Source organism: Erpetoichthys calabaricus, chromosome 13 (assembly GCF_900747795.2).
Source record: "Erpetoichthys calabaricus chromosome 13, fErpCal1.3, whole genome shotgun sequence".
In the NCBI taxonomy this organism is placed as follows: Eukaryota; Metazoa; Chordata; class Cladistia; order Polypteriformes; family Polypteridae; genus Erpetoichthys; species Erpetoichthys calabaricus.
Window position 1 is genome coordinate 1650983 of NC_041406.2, and position 22847 is coordinate 1673829.

Here is a 22847-nt window from a genome sequence, read left to right on the forward strand (position 1 = left end):
TTTACTTCTTACCTTTTCACCATTTTAGGTCATTCATTGTATTTCAGCTAAATAAATTTGAAGAAAAAGTGGAAAAACTGAGGCATTCTTAAACATTTTGCCAGTAGTGTATATGAAATCACTGTGTTTCTGCAAATGGAAAAATAAAAATAAAATGAGTTTATTGTAACAGCCTGCATATTGTAATTTTCTCAACTCATTTGATTTATGAATTAGTCAATAGCGTATGATTGACCTTCATTTGATTCCCATCCGAATCATCACCAGCAGCTTGATTCTCATTCACTTGAGATTCTGTAATGAAATGTCTTATTTTAATTATGCATCTTAAATGTGTTGTTTTGCTTTCCATACAGAAACAGGACAATGTTAAATCTTTATATATAAAATCCAATGTCTGTATGCTTTTCACAAGAGAACTACTTAACGGATTTAGATCGTGTTTTTTTCTATAATTTGCTTGAACATTCTAGTTGATTTTGCGACTTCTGTCATCGCGCTAAGTATCACAGTTCGCTGGTGGTACTGATTTATTTGAGCAAATCCAAGAGAGACAGGCTGCGGGCCGAAGGGAGGGGAAAACGGGACCTCAAGAGTACGGAGCCAGGCAGGGCCCTCCTCACTCATGCGCCAGCCTTCGTTCAAGTCACTCTACCTCTCGCCACATGTTGGAGCGCACCTCGCCTACGCTTAGCTAGCGATACCTGTTTGTTTGTTCGTTCAGCAGACATTATCATCTACAAATTGTTAAAGAGTAACGTTTGACGTTTTTGAGAGAGAGATCAGAGCTGCGTGTGTTTTAGAGGGTAGCTGCTGATTGTCAGAGATATCATGGCCACGTGCTTTTATCCCCACACGCGGGACGCTGTGCCTTCAGAGATGAACACGATCAGATACAGTGGCGATGTTTCAGATTTGAGTGTATCTACCTTCTGCTTGGCCAGAAATAACTTTTTACGTTTTTGGCAAAGAGATCACAGTTACATTCTCACTCCAATAGCAAATTCAAAAATATTGTATATCAAGAGGCCCCCGGATACAAAAGCCATCAATATAAATTATTACATTTTTTTTATTGATTTTTAAAGTTTGTCCTGTTTCACAACTACGCAGGCAGAACCGTGGGGGACAGCTAATATATGTAATGTATATAAAATAGTAAACAGTAATATTATTTATATACAGTACACACATTCATACATACTGTATATATCAAAACAATATACAAATTATTTAATTATTTTTGAGGTGATCAGTGGGGACCCCCACGCTCCACCAAACCCCAGACTTTTCAAATACACCACACCCTAAATGTATTCACAGAATTGATTCCCTTAAATGAGTAATTCTCAGGAACTGGATGAGTAAAGTGAATCGAAGTGCCCATCACTAGGAAGCTCAGCGTGACCCCTTGTGACTGTCGCTCTTTTTCTAAAACTGTCTGTTATACAAAACCTTTCCTGCCTGTCTAGTCTTTTGTGTAGTGCCTTTCACATATTTTCCTTAATTGTTTATTCTATATAGCACCTTTCACATCTCTCAGGCTGTTGTTCAGTAATGAAGGCCCCGACTTGAACCGTAGCAGTTTTCTCCTGATGTGTCACAATGTGTTTTCATTTACTAGCCAGAGCTCCAACTTTTTAATGGTGTCACGAACAGAGTTCTTTTTCAGGTAAACACCAGAATGTTTCTGTGCAAACCCACTGTATTTGTTTCCTTCCACTTTCAAATAATTGTAACTGTTGATGATCCTGTGGCTGTGATCATGTTAGTGGTTTTCCTCTCCCATTTTATGCTTTTCTCTCTTTCAACAGCTCCACAAGTTTGTGTTTCCAGTTGTTCATGGCTGTATCCTTTACAAAGAGCGGGAGTGTTTGATGGTGAAACAGTCTGTCATCATGTCTGATTTAAACACAAGTCATAGTTCAGCTAATCACCTCATAGCTAATGGATGTCAGTATACTTTGTATAATGTTAATGTTTACCCTCCCGGGTGGAATTGAAGAGTCGCATAGTGTGGTGGAGGAACGATCTCCTCAGTCTGTCAGTGGAGCAGGACGGTGACAGCAGTCTGTCGCTGAAGCTGCTCCTCTGTCTGGAGATGATCCTGTTCAGTGGATGCAGTGGATTCTCCATGATTGACAGGAGACTGCTCAGCGCCCGTCGCTCTGCCACAGATGTCAAACTGTCCAGCTCCATGCCTACAATAGAGCCTGACTTCCTCACCAGTTTGTCCAGGCGTGAGGCGTCCCTCTTCTTTATGCTGTCTCCCCAGCACACCACCACATAGAAGAGGGCGCTCGCCACGACCGTCTGGTAGAACATCTGCAGCATCTTATTGCAGATGTTGAAGGACGCCAGCCTTCTAAGGAAGTATAGTCGGCTTTGTCCTCTCTGGACTGGACTGCCAATACTGATGCTCTGTGCAAATTTATCATCACTCCCAGATATTTATAGATCTGCACCCTCTGCACACAGTCGCCTCTGATAATCCTGGGGTCCATGAGGGGCCTGGTCCTCCTAAAATCCACCACCAGCTCCTTGGTTTGCTGGAGTTCAGGTGTAGGTGCTTTGAGTCGCACCATTTAACAAAGTCCTTGATGAGGTTCCTATACTCCTCCTCCTGCCCACTTCTGATGCACCCCACGATAGCAGTGTCGTCAGTGAACTTTTGCACGTGGCAGGACTCCATTCTTCTGAAGTATGGATTTTAATGAATTAGTCTTGTGTAGTTGAGTCTATACTATTACCAAGTATATTATAAAACAAGTACAACTAAAAATAATCAGATAAATTACAGCACACAGTTGTAGTACTAGGGTGTTGTACTGTGTTAGCCATTATGGAGATAGATAGATAGATAGATAGATAGATAGATAGATAGATAGATAGATAGATAGATAGATAGATAGATAGATAGATAGATAGATAGATAGATAGATAGATAGATAGATAGATAGATAGATAGATAGATAGATAGATAGATAGATAGATATAGTGAGAAGTCAAGCAAAATGACCCCTTTCATTGGCTAACTAAAGAGATTACAATATGCAGGCTTTCGAAGCAAGTCGGCCGCCTTCTTCAGGTACGTTTTCCTCCAGGATATCTGCCTGCTACAGAGAAACATCCACACAGCCTGATTCTGCCGCCTCCACATCATGGTGTAGCACGGTGGGCCTGGAGTGTTTGTGGTAGCGTGAAGTGCAACATGGTGTTCAGTCTGACAGCCATAAAGCTCAGTTTTGGTCTCGTCAGGCCATGGAACCTTCTTCCAGCTGAACGTCACAGTCTCTCATCTGCCGAGATGTCTTGTGCGTCCCGTAAAGTTGTGAGTGGTGAAACACCCAAGTGCAGTTGTTGTCTGCACTGCCTCTCAGTTGTCAGACACTGCTGCTTATGGCCCCTGCAGGGTTCTTAGAGGTCTCTTGGTGGTCTCCCTCACTAGCCCTCTTCTCACACTGTCACTCAGTTTTTGTGGGTGGTCGGCTGTAGGAAGAGTTACAGCAGTGCCATCATACTCGTTCCAGTTCTTAATGTTTGATTTACCTGGATATTCAGTGACTTGGAGATTTTCTTGTCCCCATCTCCTGACTTGTGCTTTTCACAGAGGTTCTGGGACTGTCCTGTTGTCTTCATTGTGTAGGTTAGGGCAGTTTTTCCCAACCTTTTTTCTGTGGTGGCAGGCTTTTTGTAACCAAAAACCTCTCAAAGCACATTAGTATTTTACTAACCACAAACACATTATATCTCATACATGTGCTCAATTATCTGAAGGGGCAGGACTACCGGAGAGGCCAGTAAAAAAAGCAGCTCCAAGATCTCTGTTCACAGACACTGCACTGAAGGACGTTGGTGGCATCTCCTAGCTGTTTTGTCCCTTTTCCCGCCCCTCTCTGTCTCAGAGGCAATTCATATGCCCACTATCCACCTGCCCTGTGAGACTTGCTGGTAACCACACACCCAGGCAGATGGACTCTAGCAGCCAGGAGACACATCCAAAGTGCTGTTTCTGCAATATAGTGATCACAGAGCTGTCTTTATGCCAGCTTCTTCAGGTATTCCTGTCCTCCTCAGACAGGTCTTGATTACCAGGAGAGATTGTCCCTCTCAGGTTCAGACAACACTTTTTTATTTCTATGGCACACCTGGGCAGCTCTCATGGTGCACCACTGTGCCATGGCACACTGGTTGAAAAACACTGGGTTAGGGCACCATACTGACTCACCACAGTTTGAACCTCTAGATAAATGTACCTGTGATCACCTGAAACCTGTTTGGAGACTCGATTCTGGAACTCTATCAAACTAATTATGTGACTTCTAAAACCAGTTGGCTGCACCAGTGATGATTTAGGTGAATACTTGTTCAATCAGTTATGTTACTAGCCACGCTACCTATCAAAGACAGATAATAGAATGATTAAAAAGTACACGCTGTCTCTTACCCTACGCGTACCTTCATCACCTTCCCTTGGTGTTCGCGTGTGTCTGAACATCTCTTCCCCGACACTGCCCCTCTCGAGCCTGTTCCCATAAAGCCAGCTTCTCCCACTTAGCTTCTTTCTCGCCTCTTGTCCAGTTTTATGCTTGCCGTCTGTAAAGGTGACTGTCAGCACACCTCCTACACCGTTATTCCTCCTCGTCTGCCTCATACTCACATCTCCTCTTTCGTTGCGTCATCAAAGCCAAACTGACCAATCAGATTGCTCTGACGGACTGGACACACAGACCTTAGTGTATTATTATATAGTAGATTCAATTTCACAACCCCATTGAACAGTTTAAAACTGTGTTGTTGTTCTCCTCAGTGAAATGAATCCTTAACCTTGAGTCAGTTATTTTTATGAAATCCTGCTACATCAATGGAAAGATGTTTGACTGGATATTGATCTCAAGGAGAAGTTGCTTCCGGGCAGGCGTAAGGTACTATGTCCGAGGTGAGTAAAGTATTCTTTATTATACTAATAGTCCTGACAGTAGATGGGGGCCGCATTTCACTTCCTGCCTGGGGTTCCCTGTGGGTGGTTTTCCTCAGCCACCCTTGATTCACTCCTACAGTATAAAGACGTGTTACGTAGATTATTTACCATCTCTCGTTTCACTCATGGTGTGTAATTGTGTCCTTGAGTTTGCAGATTGCTAGCCACAGTTTAGATCACATTTTACTCCATCTGATGAAGTCTTTGCCTGTGTGGGTTTAGTTGCTTTGAACATAAGACGTTAGACTGGTGAGGATGGACCGTTCAGCTCAGTTCATCTCCCTTGTTTGCTTACCTAATAGTTCTGCTGTTCCAATATCTCATCCACATACTTTCTAAAAGTCGTCAATGTTTACCCTTTAATTTCATGACTCTGTTCCAGATTCTCATAACTCAAGGACCTCCATACCAAATGTACTTCCACTTAGGTGGCCTCCAGTACAAAATTCACAATTTAACAGAGCAGTTTTCTGTTTGCCTTTGTAAATTTTAATGACCTCGAGTAGGTCCCCACACAGCCTTCTGTAGTCAGTAGATTTCTGTTATGCCAAATGATGCCAAAGAGACACACACACAGAGTCAAAAACGGGGTAATCAGTCAACCGAGTCGCATTACCAAAAACATTAAAGAGGAATGCACAGTAAGTGATTTATATAACTCGACGTTTGCTTTAGGTTTCGTCAGTAACCTCGGATACTGGCAGACATGCAATGCCTACTTATGTGTTATTGCAGTGATGATGACAATATGGCACAACTTCCAGGAGACAACCCCCAGCACTGGGTAGTGCCATCTCAGCAATGCCACTACTTGTTCATTTCTTTGAGATCTGTTTATGCTTTCAGGTACTGTAAGTAATTTGCTGATATGAGGTTTTCTGTGTTTTTTTTCCCCCTTCTTGTTCTTCAGGTATTGATTCAGAAGGACATGCTGCTAACTATGTGGAGACAGAACAGATTGTCCAGTATAGTGGAGGAAAAGCTTCTTTTGTGCAGGTACACTCAATATTTGAAAAGAATATGGAGTGCTGGGTATTAAACATTTAAAAGATCTTGGCATGATGACCCCTCACACGTCCGTAGCAAAGGGAACAACAGACCCTCAATAGCTGTGGTTTAAATCTGACAGTCAGGTCCACCTGCATACTCCCTGCGGAGGTTCTGATCATCGGCACCTCATTCTAATTTGATGGATTTGAAGTGTGATAAATATTGGGGTGGACAGCCTCGAGACTGTGTGCACAGGTCTACTTCGGTCAACTTTGCCGTTCCCCAACCCCCAAACCCCCCTTCTTCTTGGCCAAACTGCTTATCTTCTGTCAGGTGTCATGGGGGCCGTGAGTAAACAGCCTTTTATAAGTCCAGCCACTCATTCTGCATTGGATAGAGATCTGTGTTCCCGTCCCAGTCACATATCGTGTAACTTTGGCTTTATTTTTGAATTTAGTGTCTTGCTGGAAAATAATTCTTCTTGTAGGGCAAAAGTTTCTTGCAGACTGCATCAGGTTTTCCTCCAGGATTTCTTGGTGTTTTGCTGCATTGCTTTCTGGGCCTGCTGCAGAGAAGCATCCCCAAGGCCTGATTCTGCCACCACCACATCATGGTGGTCATGGTGTGTTTGTGGTAATGTGTAATGCAACATGTCTGATGGCCAAAAAGATCAGCTGTGGTCTTATCAGATCATAGAACCTTCTTCCAGCTGACTTGGGTCTCCCCCAATTGCCCACTGCTGAGATGTCCTGTGTGTTTTTGTTCTCTTTGCCACTTCCCCATAAAGCACCAGGGCCCAGTTGTCTGCACAGACTCTCAGATATCACACACTGTAGCTTCAGGGTACTCAGTGGTCTCCTGGTGCTCTCCCTCACTAGTCGTCGTCTTGCACAGTCATTCAGTTTTTGTGGACAGCCTGCTCGAGGCAGATTAACAGATGTGCCGCACTCTTTCCAATTTTAATGATTGATTTATCCGGATATTTAGCGACTTGGTGATTTTCTTGTCAGTATCTCCATTTTTCTTTGTGGCAGATCTGCATGTGTGTTAATTTTGATTTTGAGAATGAATACACCGTGTCAGTTTGGTGTGTCATTTATTCAGGTTCATCACTTTTATCTCAAGGCACCGTTTTCTTGTTCAGATATGTTGAAAAAGTCCATCATTTCCAATGGGGGCACTGACATTTTCACATGTTTGTACTTTTTTACTTTCTCGTATACAAAGCATAGGGAAAGTATTGTAATCGTCCAAAAATGTGATGTCGAGATTTTGATGAATCTCGACGTTTTAGACCTCCCCTTGTCAGAAATACAATTTTTAGAATTATGTCCGTGTGTGTAAACCCGATAACTTGAGTTTACTTTCACTTAAGTCAACCAAATTTTGCATACACTGCTGTTAGGTACAAAATGTCGATTTCTATCAACTTTTGGGCTGTTTCTGCTAACCGGCAGTGGTACTTTACCTTTTATTCATGAAGCTGCAGAGTCCGCTTTATTCACCTTTACTTTTCTAATAATTGTTCAATATATTATTAATTTGATTTGATTTGTTGTTGATGGTTCTTTAATGTACATGATATTAAAATATGGGCGGAGTGGTGGCTCTGAGGCTAGGGATCTGTGCTGGCAATCGGAAGGTCGCCGGTTCGAATCTTGTAAATGCCAATAGGGACTCTGCTCTGTTGGGCCCTTGAGGAAGGCTTTAACCTGCAATTACTGAGCGCTTTGAGTAGTGAGAAAAGCGCTATATAAATGCAAAGAATTAATTATTATTAAAATATCATCATTGTCTTGCTGTTTACTCCTCAGATATCCATCCCCATATCTGAGTATACGAGAAAGTCGAAGGGAGAGCACTCCTGATTTTTAGTTCAGAAAGTGAAGGTGTTTCCTTTCTATGAAGTAGGAGGTCCAGGAAAACTTTAACTGCAATAATTGTAAAAGCCTTTCTTAGCTAAAGACTGAGTTGACTTCACTTTGCCCATGTACGTTTTTATTGAAACTTTTCTCTTTTTGTTGCCTTTCTTTATGTCTTTCTTTCAGACACGGGGATCAATTCCATTTTACTGGTCACAAAGACCAAACCTCAGGTATAAACCAAAACCTCAGATCAACAAAACTGTAAACCATGTAAGCATATCACATGTCATGTTTTTTCTCATTTCTAATCATTTCCTAAAATGAAAATTGTTTATTTTGAAAAGTTGTTGTGATCCTTTAAAACGTAACAAGATTTGTGAGTTTGAATTGATGAAGGTAATGTTGGAGTACAGTATATTACTGAAAGGCGAGATCCAAGATGTGAGCAGCGTTTGAGATGTGTGCCAAGAGTGACTTGGTCATGTACTGAGCTTGTAAAGTCCATTTAGACTAGAGAGTCATGGTGGGCCGGAGCCTATCCTTGGAAGTGTTGGGTACAAAGCTGGAGCCAACCTTGGCCTGGGCATCAGCCCATCACAGGGCCTACTCATGCACCCTCACCCACACTCACACAGGGCCAGATCAAAGTTACCAATTAACATACACCTTTTTGGGAATTTTTAAAGAAAATCCCATGCATAACCCGCTGACTCCACACAAACAACGACCAGGCATGGGATTCAAATCCTTGGGAGCCTGAAGCAGCACTGCTAACCACTGCACCACCACACCACCCACAGAATTTAAACATGGTCTTGCTGCTTCTCATAAATTCTGCAAGAGCTTCTGTTTTGTTGTCACGACTCTGGTGAAACCAGGATCTGGAAGGGGATTCCTTTGTATACTGCAAACTATTTTATCTGATGCTGGAAGGTTTCGGACAATTCTGAGCATTTGCAATATTAGAAACCTAAATAACTGGTCTGAAACAATTTCTAAGGAATGGAACTGCTTTGATTCTGGCGTTGCTATTGAAGAAATGAATTCATGAGCTGTTCTGTCCAAAAAAAAAACTTCTTTTGGTTTTGTTACAGATGGATGGCTTCCAGCGACATTTTGACTCGCAGATTATTAGCTATGGCAAACAAGTTATTTTAAATTTGGTATGAATTCCCTATTCTCATCTTCAGCCTGTCTATTCCTAACTGTATTCTTCTGCTCACTGCAAGATTGTCTCTTTCAGGTAAACCAGAAAGGTTCCGAAAAACCCCTGGAGCAAGAATTTTCCAAAATGGTAGAGAACATGGGAAATGGAATGGTGAAGTGAGTGTCGACACAATTTGGGGCACCAATGGAAGCTTTTGTGTTTGATGCACGTTTTGTTGGGTAGTTATTGTGCATCACCGTCATGTGGTTAGCACAGGCGTCCCCAACTCCAGTCCTGGTGGGCCCCAGTGGCTGCAGATTTTCATTCTAACCCTTTTCTTAATTAGTGACCTGTTATTGCTGCTAATTAACTTCTTTTGAATTTTAATTGACTTGTTTTTTAAGATTTGTTCTCCTGAATTTCTTCATCGTTCCTCTGAATTGCTTCAAACAGAAATGAAATGTGAAGTGTGTGAGCCAACAGAAGACCACCTTAGTCAGGGCCTCAAACTCCAACCAATTTCACTCCAACCACCTGCTTAATTAGGCTCTGATTCTTGTCGTTGATTAAACTCATTCTTTAATTCCATGGCTTGTTGCTGCTCTCATTGTGCAATAGCAGACATTTCCGAAATTGTCGATTTTCTCTTTTCTAAGAGCACTGATAAAATGTTTTGAGGTCCTGAGCAGATCAACACTCCTGAGACCTTCACCTTTCTTTATTTTCAGATATTGTGTGATCGACAATGCTGGCCATGTTGTATCTCATTGTTGTTTGGCTGCTAATTAAGGAAAAGAAACAATTAAGGGGTCTGGGTCTTCAAGAGCAAGTCAAATAAAATGAATTCAAAAGAAGTTAATTAGGAGCAAAAACAGGTCACCGATTAAGAAAAGGGTGAGAATGAAAACCTGCAGCCACTGTGGCCCCCTAGGATCGGAGTTGGGGACCCCTGGGTCAGCACCTTTCCAATTAGTGCATTGCATAACTGACACCACCTAGTGGTGATTGAAGGGAAGTAATTTAAGGTAGAAACTTAGACCAGGCATGCCAAATTCAGATCCTAGAGGGCCACAGAGCCTGCAGGTACTGCCGCCTTGTGCATTACACTTGCCTTCATTTTATTTGTCTTCATTTTTAACATTTGGAAACTGAATTTTTTTTTTGTAACCATCAACCAAAATTAATGAGCTGCAATGCAAACCAACAGATCACCAACTAACTTAGGAGTCCAAAAATTAGTTTGTGGAGAGGCCACCATTTTCAGTCCAGCCAGCCTCTAAATTTAATGCCTTAGCTGTTAAAGTGCCAGAACACGGAGCTTAAATTGCAACGAGCTTTGAGAGATGCCTGGACGTAAAGTCTGTTAGCCCGACAACAGAATTGTGAGGCGCTTTGTGTTCCAGTTGAAAATCTGATGCTGTTTCCTCTCTGTTAATGTTGTCCTCTCTTTGTTCAGGTACGTTGCGTTTGACTTTCACAAGGAATGTAGCAGAATGAGGTGGGATCGACTGCAGATTTTAGTAGACAAGGTTGCAGAATGCAAGATGATTTTGGGTAATTGCTTATTTTAATTTTCAAAGTGTAAGACTTTTGGACTTTTTAATAAATATGCTGCACATGCCAGAGTAATTGTGACTCAAGTAGGTCGGTTTCATGATGTTAAACAGAGTTTACACATATGATGTTTATCTGTGGCGTAGCTTTTGAAATTAGGGTTAGGATTAGGGTTAGGGTTAACCCTAATTTTTTTGGTTGATTTATTTTTATTACAAGACAGCCATATAAGTGTACGCCTTAGGTAAGATGCAATTTCATATTTTATTATTGTTTAATTAATTCATTATATAAGAAAAAGTCTCATTAATTCTCCAGGCCACACTGCACTCACAGAGTGTTAGCTTTTGCTGCCACTTTCCTCTCCCAACCTTAGATGTTCAAGTTTTGTAAAAACATACGTTCTTAAAGTTGTTTGGCTATAAAGTCGAGCTTATTGTGCTCATAATTTTCAAGTCAAGGAAGCCTCAGGATTGCCGTGTTTTCCTTCCAGTTACTTCCTGGTGGACTCAGATGGCAAAGTGCTGATGCAGCAGGAGGGCACGTTCCGCAGCAACTGCATGGACTGCCTCGACAGGACCAACGTGATTCAGAGTCTGCTAGCTCGCCGCTCTTTGCAGTCCCAGTTACAGGTGAGGACCTGATACTCCAGGAGTTTGGGGCGATGCTTATTTTTTATTTTGGCCCATAACATGATACTTTACTTGTCTAACAAGAAAATTTCATTTAATTTCATGTTGATTTATAAAGCACTTTTAAACAATGGGAGTTGAACCCAAAGTGCTGTACAAACCGTGTAGCAGATAACCACTTATGGTGCACTGAACTGTATACCAGGAAAACTGTAGGGGCTCCACAATAAAAATAATAATCTGTCTGAACAAATTAATACAGAACAGGGCTGCATACTACTGAAATAATAGTTGGGGGAATAAAATAACAATAATCTGTATAAGGTAAGAATTTAAGTAACAATAAATAAAACAAATGACAGACAATTTTAAAATCCGGACAAAGGGTGAACAAACAACTCCCGAACCGAGTTAAAAGCCAGGAAACAAAAGCAAGTTTTAAGACGCGATTTAAAAACGGGCAGTGAGGGGGCCTACTAAAATAAAAAAAAATAAAGTGCTTCAGCTATTGTACAGAGTGGATGCATTTTATCATGTCTGAAGTCACGGCCCCATAAACTTAGTGGTTAGTTAGGAAGGCTGAATTTCTAAAGTTGGATGAACTGCTGTAAACTGATTGTCTATTAAAATAGAAATACTAAGTACAGTGATCCCCCGTCTATTGCAGAAGTTACATTCCAGACCCTTCAGTGATAGGTGAAAATCCGCGATATAGAAAGACCATATAAATAAACATTTTTTTTTTTGTGTGTAAGCCTTAAAATACCCCTCCCACATGTAAACTTATTAAAACACACTTTGTAAACACATATGATATGTGGATGTCGAGCTAAGGAACATCTCCCTATTATAAGAAAAATCTTCTCAGAAGACAATTTGACGTCCCGCGAGAGACATTTTAACGTCACGCAAGACAAGGCAGTGAGACAGAAGGACAGCTGCTGTACAGGCTTTTAAATGATCGACGCGCAGAGCGACAAGCAGAACAGGCATCTTGGCAGAAGCAGCACAAAGCCAGTAGCTGGTCCATCCGCTTCTCCTTAGCGTTTCTTCAGCTCCCCCTCCTTCACAACGCGAGTGGGAGAGATGCAAAGCGGCAGGAGTGTAGCGCACCTCCGGGGGGGTTTGGATGTTTGAGCGAAGCGATCGAGACCAGATCATCTCGAATAGACACTTCTGACGACACGACAGAACAACCTTAGGAAGCAAAACCCGTGAGATGGTGACCTTTGCACGTCACGCCCTATTTACAAACAATTTAAAACAAGTTCACGAACGTCTAACTAGCAGTTGTTGGAATGCTTTTAATAATAATAATAATTCATTACATTTATATAGCGTTTTGGCAGACACACTTCAGGGGCTTTTAAAACAACGACAAGCAGAACACGCAGCAAGCCAGTAGCTGATCTGTCCACTTCAGCTTAGCATGCGTTCAGCCCTCCCACCGCCCCCCCCCCCTTCTCAAAGTGAGTGGCAGAGACGCGCAGCAGCAAAAGGACAGCTGCTGTACAGGCTTTTAAGTGATTGACGCAAAGCGCAACAAGCACAACACACAGCTGGCCAGCAGCTGAACCAATCGCATCTCTTTAGCGTGCGTTCAGACTCCCCCTTCACACCCGGAGCAGCGTTATAAGTCCCGCGAGAAAGAGATGTAATCATGCCCGGGGCCGAAAATAAAGGACAAATATTTTTTTACAAAAGTTTTCAAGTAAAAATGAAAATAATGACTATGTAACAATTCCCATGAAAATAACAATCTGTTTAAATTGTTTATCCAGTAAACCAAACGTGGGGGTGGGCGAGCAGGGGGCGGAGCCACCTAGTAGTAGTACCCTAAGTTCTTGTCAATAAGCCGCGGCTTATCTAAGGAAAAAAGTTGTGAAAATGAAAAAATAGAATATCGGCTTATACATAAGTCCGGCTTATACATCCATCGCGGGGGTTGCGTTCCAGAGCCACCCGCGAAATAAGAAAATCCGCGAAGTAGAAACCATATGTTTATATGGTTATTTTTATATTGTCATGCTTGGGTCACAGATTTGCGCAGAAACACAGGAGGTTGTAGAGAGACAGGAACGTTATTCAAACACTGCAAACAAACATTTGTCTCTTTTTCAAAAGTTTAAACTGTGCTCCATGACAAGACAGAGATGACAGTTCCGTCTCACAATTAAAAGAATGCAAACATATCTTCCTCTTCAAAGGAGTGAAGCAAACAAATCAATAGGGCTGTTTGGCTTTTAAGTATGCGAAGCACCGCGGCACAAAGCTGTTGAAGGCGGCAGCTCACACCCCCTCCGTCAGGAGCAGACAAAGAGAGAGAGAGGGAGAGTTTGTTTTTCAGTCAAAAATCAATACGTGCCCTTCGAGCTTTTAAGTATGCGAAGCACTGTGCAGCATGTCTTTTCAGGAATCAGCTTTACAAAAGATAGCAACGTGAAGATAATCTTTCAGCATTTTTAGACGAGCGTCCGTATCGTCTAGGTGTGCAAACAGCCCCCCTGCTCAATCCCATACGTCAGGATCACAGATAGTCAGCGCAAGAGAGACAGAAAAGTAAGCCGGGTAGCTTCTCAGCCATCTGCCAATAGCGTCCCTTGTATGAAATCAACTGGGCAAACCAACTGAGGAAGCATGTACCAGAAATTAAAAGACCCATTGTCCGCAGAAATCCGCGATATATATTTAAATATGCTTACATATAAAATCACAATTTAAATGACCGCTATGCGCTCGTGTTGACTCGGCGACGCCCAGAGCAGAAAGAACGCGCTCCGGCCGCTCCAACCGCGCCATGCGGGGAGTGAGAGAGACGCCAATATCTCACACTCTCTCCCCCCTTAAAGAAATTAAATGGGCGCGAGTGAGACCACTGACCTCCCTCCCTTCTATTAGTTATAGGTTATAGTACGTTCGGCTTATCCATGAGTCCGGCTTGTCTATGATACGATTTTATTTTAAAAATTCGTATGATTTTTGGTCTCCGGCTAATACATGAGTCCGGCTTATAGACAAGAACTTAGGGTAATAATAATAATAATAATAAATCTGTGATGTAGCGGGGGCGCGATAGCTGAACCGCGATATAGCGGGGGATCACTGTATTACGGAATTCCATAGGGGTCAGGCAAAAAAAACGTGTTTGAACACATTAGTAACTCGTCCAGACGAATGACATAACTCATTAGAATGAATTACTAACTCATACAAACGAGTTCTTTTGATTTTTTCCCTGACTCTTATTTCAGTAGCTATTTATTTTTCCTGCTAGTGAACTGGAGCCAGACGAGTACAACCCGCCAATAGTTTCAGTCAACTCTATGCTGTTCAGTGCTGTTGTTATCGAATAGATTTTAAACTTACCTCGTCTTCTATTAACGTTTCCACCACTGACCCTGGAATATCACGTTTTTGGGGGAAAATTCCATAAATCCATTCCTGTAACTTCTCATGCATTTGAAACTCATTTCAGGACTCCTCAAAAGAACCATTTGAACCGCTGTGGTCTTCCAGTTAGTTCTGATTCACTGATTTTATCACACCCCTTAGAGTTCACTTACGGTGCACTGAACTGTATGCCAGAAAAACTGTAGGGGCTCCATAATAAGAACTGGATTGCAAGGGGGGGAAAAATAATAATATTCTGTTTTGAACAAATTAATATGGAACAGGGCTGCGTACTACTGAAATAAGAGCAATAAAATAACAATAATCTGTTCAAACGAGTTACCTAATTCATTGGAACGATGACACCTCTGCTGCGGTGGGTTGGCACCCTGCCCAGGATTGTTTCCTGCCTCGTGCCCTGTGTTGGCTGGGATTGGCTCCAGCAGACCCCCATGACCCTGTGTTCAGATTCAGCGGGTTGGAAAATGGATGGATGACACCTCTGGGGCTCTATAAAATATAGCTTAAATATAGAATATTAACATCTGCCCTGATACTTTGATGAAGGGTCTCCACCTATAGGTACAAATAAAAGATGGCCGTGTCAGAGTTTCACATAAAAATAAATAAATAAACCAGTAGAAGTGGATGGTATGGTTAAAAAAAATCTAAATCACCATATTGTATAAAATTCTGACCGTTTTCGTAGGTACCAGTGTAATATATTTGTATTTACTTTTAAGACTGAAACATTTTTATTGTTAAGTGTCAAATGGATTGATGACTAATTGTGCATACAGGCGCACCTCTTATTTGTCCTGTAGATTCAGTAGCCGGGATTCACCTCTCCTGCTTGACCTGATGAGAAAGTGCAGTTTCTGTCTCACTTACCCACTCGCCATGGCTGCTGCCACCCAGCAAACACACAACAAGACACATTTTGTTTTTGGTTTTTTTTCCTGCCCTTTCTCCCTCTTTTTTAATCGCCACCTTTAAATATACAGTGGTGTGAAAAACTATTTGCCCCCTTCCTGATTTCTTATTCTTTTGCATGTTTGTCACACAAAATGTTTCTGATCATCAAACACATTTAACCATTAGTCAAATATAACACAAGTAAACACAAAATGCAGTTTTTAAATGATGGTGTTTATTATTTAGGGAGAAAAAAAATCCAAACCTACATGGCCCTGTGTGAAAAAGTAATTGCCCCCTTGTTAAAAAATAACCTAACTGTGGTGTATCACACCTGAGTTCAATTTCCGTAGCCACCCCCAGGCCTGATTACTGCCACACCTGTTTCAATCAAGAAATCACTTAAATAGGAGCTGCCTGACACAGAGAAGTAGACCAAAAGCACCTCAAAAGCTAGACATCATGCCAAGATCCAAAGAAATTCAGGAACAAATGAGAACAGAAGTAATTGAGATCTATCAGTCTGGTAAAGGTTATAAAGCCATTTCTAAAGCTTTGGGACTCCAGCGAACCACAGTGAGAGCCATTATCCACAAATGGCAAAAACATGGAACAGTGGTGAACCTTCCCAGGAGTGGCCGGCCGACCAAATTACCCCAAGAGCGCAGAGACGACTCATCCGAGAGGTCACAAAAGACCCCAGGACAACATCTAAAGAACTGCAGGCCTCACTTGCCTCAATTAAGGTCAGTGTTCACGACTCCACCATAAGAAAGAGACTGGGCAAAAACGGCCTGCATGGCAGATTTCCAAGACGCAAACCACTGTTAAGCAAAAGGAACATTAGGGCTCGTATCAATTTTGCTAAGAAACATCTCAATGATTGCCAAGACTTTTGGGAAAATACCTTGTGGACTGATGAGTCAAAAGTTGAACTTTTTGGAAGGCAAATGTCCCGTTACATCTGGCGTAAAAGGAACACAGCATTTCAGAAAAAGAACATCATACCAACAGTAAAATATGGTGGTGGTAGTGTGATGGTCTGGGGTTGTTTTGCTGCTTCAGGACCTGGAAGGCTTGCTGTGATAGATGGAACCATGAATTCTACTGTCTACCAAAAAATCCTGAAGGAGAATGTCCGGCCATCTGTTCGTCAACTCAAGCTGAAGCGATCCTGGGTGCTGCAACAGGACAATGACCCAAAACACACCAGCAAATCCACCTCTGAATGGCTGAAGAAAAACAAAATGAAGACTTTGGAGTGGCCTAGTCAAAGTCCTGACCTGAATCCAATTGAGATGCTATGGCATGACCTTAAAAAGGCGGTTCATGCTAGAAAACCCTCAAATAAAGCTGAATTACAACAATTTTGCAAAGATGAGTGGGCCAAAATTCCTCCAGAGCGCTGTAAAAGACTCATTGCAAGTTATCGCAAACGCTTGATTGCAGTTATTGCTGCTAAGGGGTGGCCCAACCAGTTATTAGGTTCAGGGGGGCAATTACTTTTTCACACAGGGCCATGTAGGTTTGGATTTTTTTTTCTCCCTAAATAATAAAAACCACCATTTACAAACTGCATTTTGTGTTTACTTGTGTTATATTTGACTAATGGTTAAATGTGTTTGATGATCAGAAACATTGTGTGACAAACATGCAAAAGAATAAGAAATCAGGAAGGGGGCAAATAGTTTTTCACACCACTGTAAAGTATAAGCACTGTCAGGCCTAATGTGGAGTCACGGAGGTCCAGAGCTGACATCGACTTCCTAGTGGGCTCAAACTGCACACCACTCTGGGCAGCATTCTGAAGTGGCAGGCTCACTTGTCACACACAGTTTGCATACAAGGCCAAAACTTTACGACACAGCAGAACATTTCCCGTTACTTTTTACACGCACAGATTTGCACATTTTGTGATGGAACATGTTTTACATTAAAATATGATTGCAAGTTTTTAAATAGCATACTAGTAGAATGTTTGTTTTATTTGTATTTTTGAATCCATATCACAAGAAAGGTTTTATCTGGTATAGCAGATAATTCAGCTCCTTTAAGTCAGCACAGGCCAACTTTGACAGGAAAGCAGCTAAGAGAAGCAACCTTGTTGTGAAGGATTTTCATTTTGGAGAACGGATCATTTGGAATTGTGTTCAAAGGCACGTTGTTGGCATTGCTTAAAACAACTGAGCAACACGTCCAACCAGCAATGGATGTTATTAAGACTGGGTGATAAGCGCATATTTGGTTTGATTCTGTCTGTCGTGAACATCATCAGGGTACCCTGGCATTCCTTGAATGGCTCCAGATATGTGCTTGAGAGGCAGGCTGGTGACCGCGTTTGGGCATACACAGGCCCTAATTTGCTGGCTGCTTCCTTTCTAGTGCTCAGTGCTGCCCGGGTTGACTCTGCACCTTCAGACCCCTGAAGTGGGTTTAGCATGTTCAAAAATGAGTGAACAGTGTTCAGTTTTAATTTGATTTACTGTGTTGATTTCTTATGGAAACAGAGGCTTGGAGTTCTTCATGTTGGACAGAGGATCGAAGAGCAAGCCGATTTTGAAAAGATTTACAAAAATGGTAAATTTCTCTCCAAGATTTGACAAACCTTTTTATTTCTCCTCATTGTTTTATATATTTTGACATACAATGTGTTTTATATTTTATATAGCCTGGGCAGACAATGCCAATGCATGTGCTAAGCAGTATGCTGGAACTGGGGCCTTGAAAACGGATTTTACAAGGTAAGACATAGCCAACCACAAATCCAAATATGGCATAATTCAACTTATATACAAATTATACAGTATATATTTGTTGGTGTTTTATAGCAGAAAAGTTAAATAAAACAGCATAGATTGTCAAACTGCAGGCATAGAATAACAGAAACAACACGCGGTGTCCATGTGACCCCGTCATTTTCATGTTACATTTCAGTAAGGTACACAGTTCTGCTCTTAATCATGTGAATCAATCAGTCAAAAGGGTGAAGGGTTTGACGTTCAGACAGCTGCTTTTCAATACACGTGCACTCTTTTGACATTAATTAGTGAGCGTAGGACCCACGTAACGGAGCTCCAGAGCAGTTTCCGGACATTGCGTGTTTGAGCGGTGGTCCTGACTGCACCTAATAGCCCTCTTTGCCTCAGGTTCAGTTTTTCCCCCAGTACTCCTGCTTTCATGATACGGAAACACGAAAACCCGTCAGCGACACAGATAACATTCTAAGTTTCAGTCCTGCTAGCCTGGTCACAAAGAAGTCCCATTTTAAAAAAAAAAAAATCTAAAATGTGATTTCAGGCACATCCCTTTAAATTTCAAACAGAATGGAAGTTTTGATGGAATGGTCACTAAATAATTTGTTTAATTTAATAGGCAGTATGGCCTTGTTAATTAATTTGTAAGAATATAAAGCTCACAACTACCTGATCAATGTTTCCTGCTTTTCTCTCTGAGGAACCCCAGAGGGGTCATTTTATCTGCCCAGGCTGACGTAATAACTTATTTATACACTTGGCGGCCGCTTTATTAGGTCCATCTGCTTAATAACACAAACAGCCCCTTTCTCCATGCAGCCAATCATGTGGCTGCAACTCAGTATACATTTAACATGCAGATAGTTCATCTGAACATCCGAATGACCAACGTCATCTGAAGCGCTTTGACGAAGGGATGATCGTTGGTGCTCAATTTCATAATAACAGCTGCACTCCTGGGATATTGACACGCTGAAGTCTCTTAGGTTTACAGAGAAGATGACATTCTCACTCAATATGTCTTGCTAGTCTCTCTCTGAGTGACCCTAAGCCCAACGTTTCTTACAGAAGATGCTGCAATATGAAAAAAAATATCCACTCAGTGGCAGTTCTGTTAATCAGAAGGTTCAGAGCAGACTGGCTAGAATCACTGAAGTTATCAGGAAGGCCACAAATTCTCAAAGAGCGGCTCTTTACAGCAGTGATGTGCAGAAGAGCATCTCTGAGTCGACCATGTCTGAAATCGGCATGTGGTCTTAGTGAACATTCAAACACTGTGGCCTGAAGGATTCTCAGTTTTTCTATGCATGTGGATGGTAGACTCGGAGTTTAACTTAAACGGCGTGAATCCCTGCATCGCTCTGGCCTTGAATGATACGTGGGGTGTTTCCCTTGGTACACGTTCTGTCACTTAGTCACATTTTAGTGTCATTGAATGCTACTGTGTACCGAAGCATAGTTGCTGACCATCTGCATTGCTTTATGGCCATAATCTCCACTTTTTCAAAATGATGATGCACCCCGTCATAAAACATTGCAAAATTTAGAAACATTTTGACGCGATCAGGCCATTCAGCCCCACAAAGATGTCAGTTCGACATTGCATCAAGTCGAATTTTGAAGGCCCCTAAAGTCCTATTCTTTACTACTCTGCTTGGTCACTTATTTCATGTTTTTGTGGTTCTCTGTGTGAAGAAAAATTGTATAACATTTGTGCAACTATTACCCTTAAAAAGACTCCAATTGTGCCTCTGTGTTCTTGTTGGAGTCATTTTAAAGTCACAGCCTGCCCAGTAATTCAAATATTTGAATCAATTCAAGTTGGTTCTGTGAACATGAAAGTGCATTCAGTCAACTCCAATGGCCTACATGGTCCCCAGATTTCAGTCTACTAAAGTGCCTTAGAGATGAGGTGGAATAGGAGGTTCATGGGCAAAAAAAATCTGCAGAAGGTGTGCGATGCTGTTGTCCAGTCATCATTTAAAATCCTTACGAGATATTCCTGCAGCCATACATTTATGTAATTGTGCTTTTCCTGTTGTAAAGATATGGGGAGCCTCCGCTAATCCAGAGTGCAAGTAGGAACCAAATGTGATGGTGTGCCAGTCTATTGGCGGACACCGTTAAATACACACACACAGACACACACACATCAGGCCAGGTCTGAATCATCATGTAATCTACAGCTCATCTTTATTACATGAGGGAAAGGGAGAGACATTTCACACAGACTGCATTTGGCGTCCCCGGAGCTGTGAGGTTGCCGGGCTAACCACTGTGCCACTTGGCTGCCTTCATCTACCATATAATAAAACACTGAAGTCACCGTGTGTTTCTTGTACCTCCAAGCAATCTGATTGGTCAGTTTGGCTTTGGTAACGTGCATCACAGGTAAGTTAACGGAAGGAATCGTTAAGGAAGAGATTGAGTAAGAACAGGAGTTATTCTGAACAGTCAGCATTGACTCAGAAGAGGAAGGTCATGTTTTACCAACATGCTGGAATATCTAGAGCAGGAGTTCTTAACCTGCAGGTCCATGGATGGTTTTCAGGGGGTCTGTGAGGGTCAGATAAAAATGAACATTTATATTCACTGTACAGCCTGGTACTGTCAATTCTTCTTGTGTGAACTTTCTCCCGTGATTTTACGTGTGTGTTACGCCTCTCACTGTTACTTTTCTCACGTATTATGAGTGCTTTGGTTCCCTTTGCTACTTACATACTTTTGTGAATCAGGGTTTTCAGCACTTGTTTCTACCAAAACGAAAAGTCGAAATAGATTGGATGTCAAAGATGATATGTGTGTCATCTTGTCGAAGACCACTCCACAGTTTCATATTCTTATTCAAGGCAAACAAGAACAACCTTCTCACTGAAATAAAGTAGATGACGAGAGCGTAGATGTAGTAGTAGTTTTGGTAGTAGAAAACGTAGTAGATCTGCTTTCATTTGCACAAGAGGATTGTATTACATCATTATAATGAGTGGCCGTTACTTTTTACGTACTTTAGATTGTTTACTTTAAAGTTTAAGAATACTTTGTGTATGTCATATATGTATGAGACAATCAAATCTAGACAAATGAAGAGCTCAGTTCCAAAATCAGCTAAGTACAAAAGATAAATTTTGGAGATAAATAGGAAAATCTGGGTCCGTAAGCAGATTTTGAAACTAAATCCCTAAAACTACAGCGCTACACTGTTGCAGTTAGCAGGTTTTGAAGTTCAAACATATTTTTGGCACATGACCAACTGCATGAAAAGTCACAATCACGCGTTCACTAAATTTTACCAAAAGGTGTAATTAGCAGATTTTGGAACTCACATCTTCAAATGCAAATTCATTGCATCCAAAGTTATGAAGGCTAAGAGAATATTCAGTTTATATAGCGCCTTGATGTGTGGAGTACAAGTCCCAGGAGGTTCTGCTCAAGCTTTATAACACACTGGTGAGGCCTCATGTGGAGTCCTGTGTGCAGTCTGGGTCACCATAAAGACACAGCAGCACAAGAACAGGTCCAGAGAAGAGCATCTAGGCTGATTCCAGGACTACAGGGGTTGAATTATGACGAAACATTATAAGAGCTGAACCTTTTCTGTTTAAGCAAAAGAAGATTAAGAGTTGACATGAGTGAAGTGTTTAAGATTATGAAGGGAATTAGTGCAGTGGATCGAGATGGTGACTTTAAAATGAGTTCATCAAGAACACGGGGACACAGTTGGAAACTTCTTAAAGGTTCTATAAACTTTCATTAGGAAGTTTCTCTTCACACAGAGAACCACAGACACATGCGACCAAGTAGTGTGGTAGAATGTTGGACATTATGGACCTTCAAAACTTTGACTTGCTGTTATTTTGGAGGAACTGAGTGCATAGGCCTGGGGAGCCTTGTTAGACTGAATGGCCTGTTCTCATCGAGATTGTTTTGAAGTGATCACAAGAGGAAATCCGAGTGTGAGACACATGAGGAGAAGTAAAGGTGTAGGAGGCACACTGAGAATTGAACACAAGAAGTATAAAAGAGGACGGGAGATGAGCAAGGTGCCTAGAAATGCCAGAGTCTGAGAAGCAGGCTTTATGGGAATGCACTCGAGATGGGAAGTGCTGGTCAAGAGGGCTTCAGACACTCAAGGATTCTGAAGAAAGGTGCTGAAGGTGTTTAAACGGACTGAGATAGCAAGGATTTTAAAGTGTATTCTGTTTCCTGACTTTGACATGTTACGTGGCTAGTTTACTATAAAATGCATAGACGTTTAAGCAACTGTCCGTCTCGTAGCTGCATTCTAGACCTTGGAGCTTTATTAGATACAGTCATAGGCAGATATACAGCAGGATACACACATACAGGTAATACGTGACGTTTATGCAGCCCTCTCACATGTTTAAACACCAAATAAGATTTAAACTCTCTTACAAGCATGAGGTCAATGAAAATATTTACTCTCTTCACAGCAAAATTGCTTTTGCTTTTCACCATGAGGTGTACTGGTTTATCTGAAGTTATTTTTTCTTATTAATTCAGGACTGGGAAGAGGACACAGTGGGGACTGGTCATGGATGGCTGGAATGCGATGATTCGATACTACAAGAATAATTTCTCAGACGGCTTCCGACAAGTAAT

General features: G+C 41.6%; 1 protein-coding gene across 1 annotated transcript in view; it reads left to right on the forward strand.

Moving 5' to 3' along the window:
- sacm1lb (SAC1 like phosphatidylinositide phosphatase b) overlaps positions 1 to 22847 on the forward strand; it is a 68727-nt gene that overhangs the window by 33865 nt on the left and 12015 nt on the right. Inside the window, 12 exon segments of the mRNA XM_028817872.2 lie at positions 1815 to 1848; positions 4838 to 4939; positions 5892 to 5977; positions 8020 to 8106; positions 8931 to 8999; positions 9080 to 9159; positions 10440 to 10519; positions 10522 to 10537; positions 11031 to 11169; positions 17982 to 18051; positions 18143 to 18215; positions 22749 to 22842. Coding sequence (XP_028673705.2) covers positions 1815 to 1848; positions 4838 to 4939; positions 5892 to 5977; positions 8020 to 8106; positions 8931 to 8999; positions 9080 to 9159; positions 10440 to 10519; positions 10522 to 10537; positions 11031 to 11169; positions 17982 to 18051; positions 18143 to 18215; positions 22749 to 22842 — 930 coding nt within the window.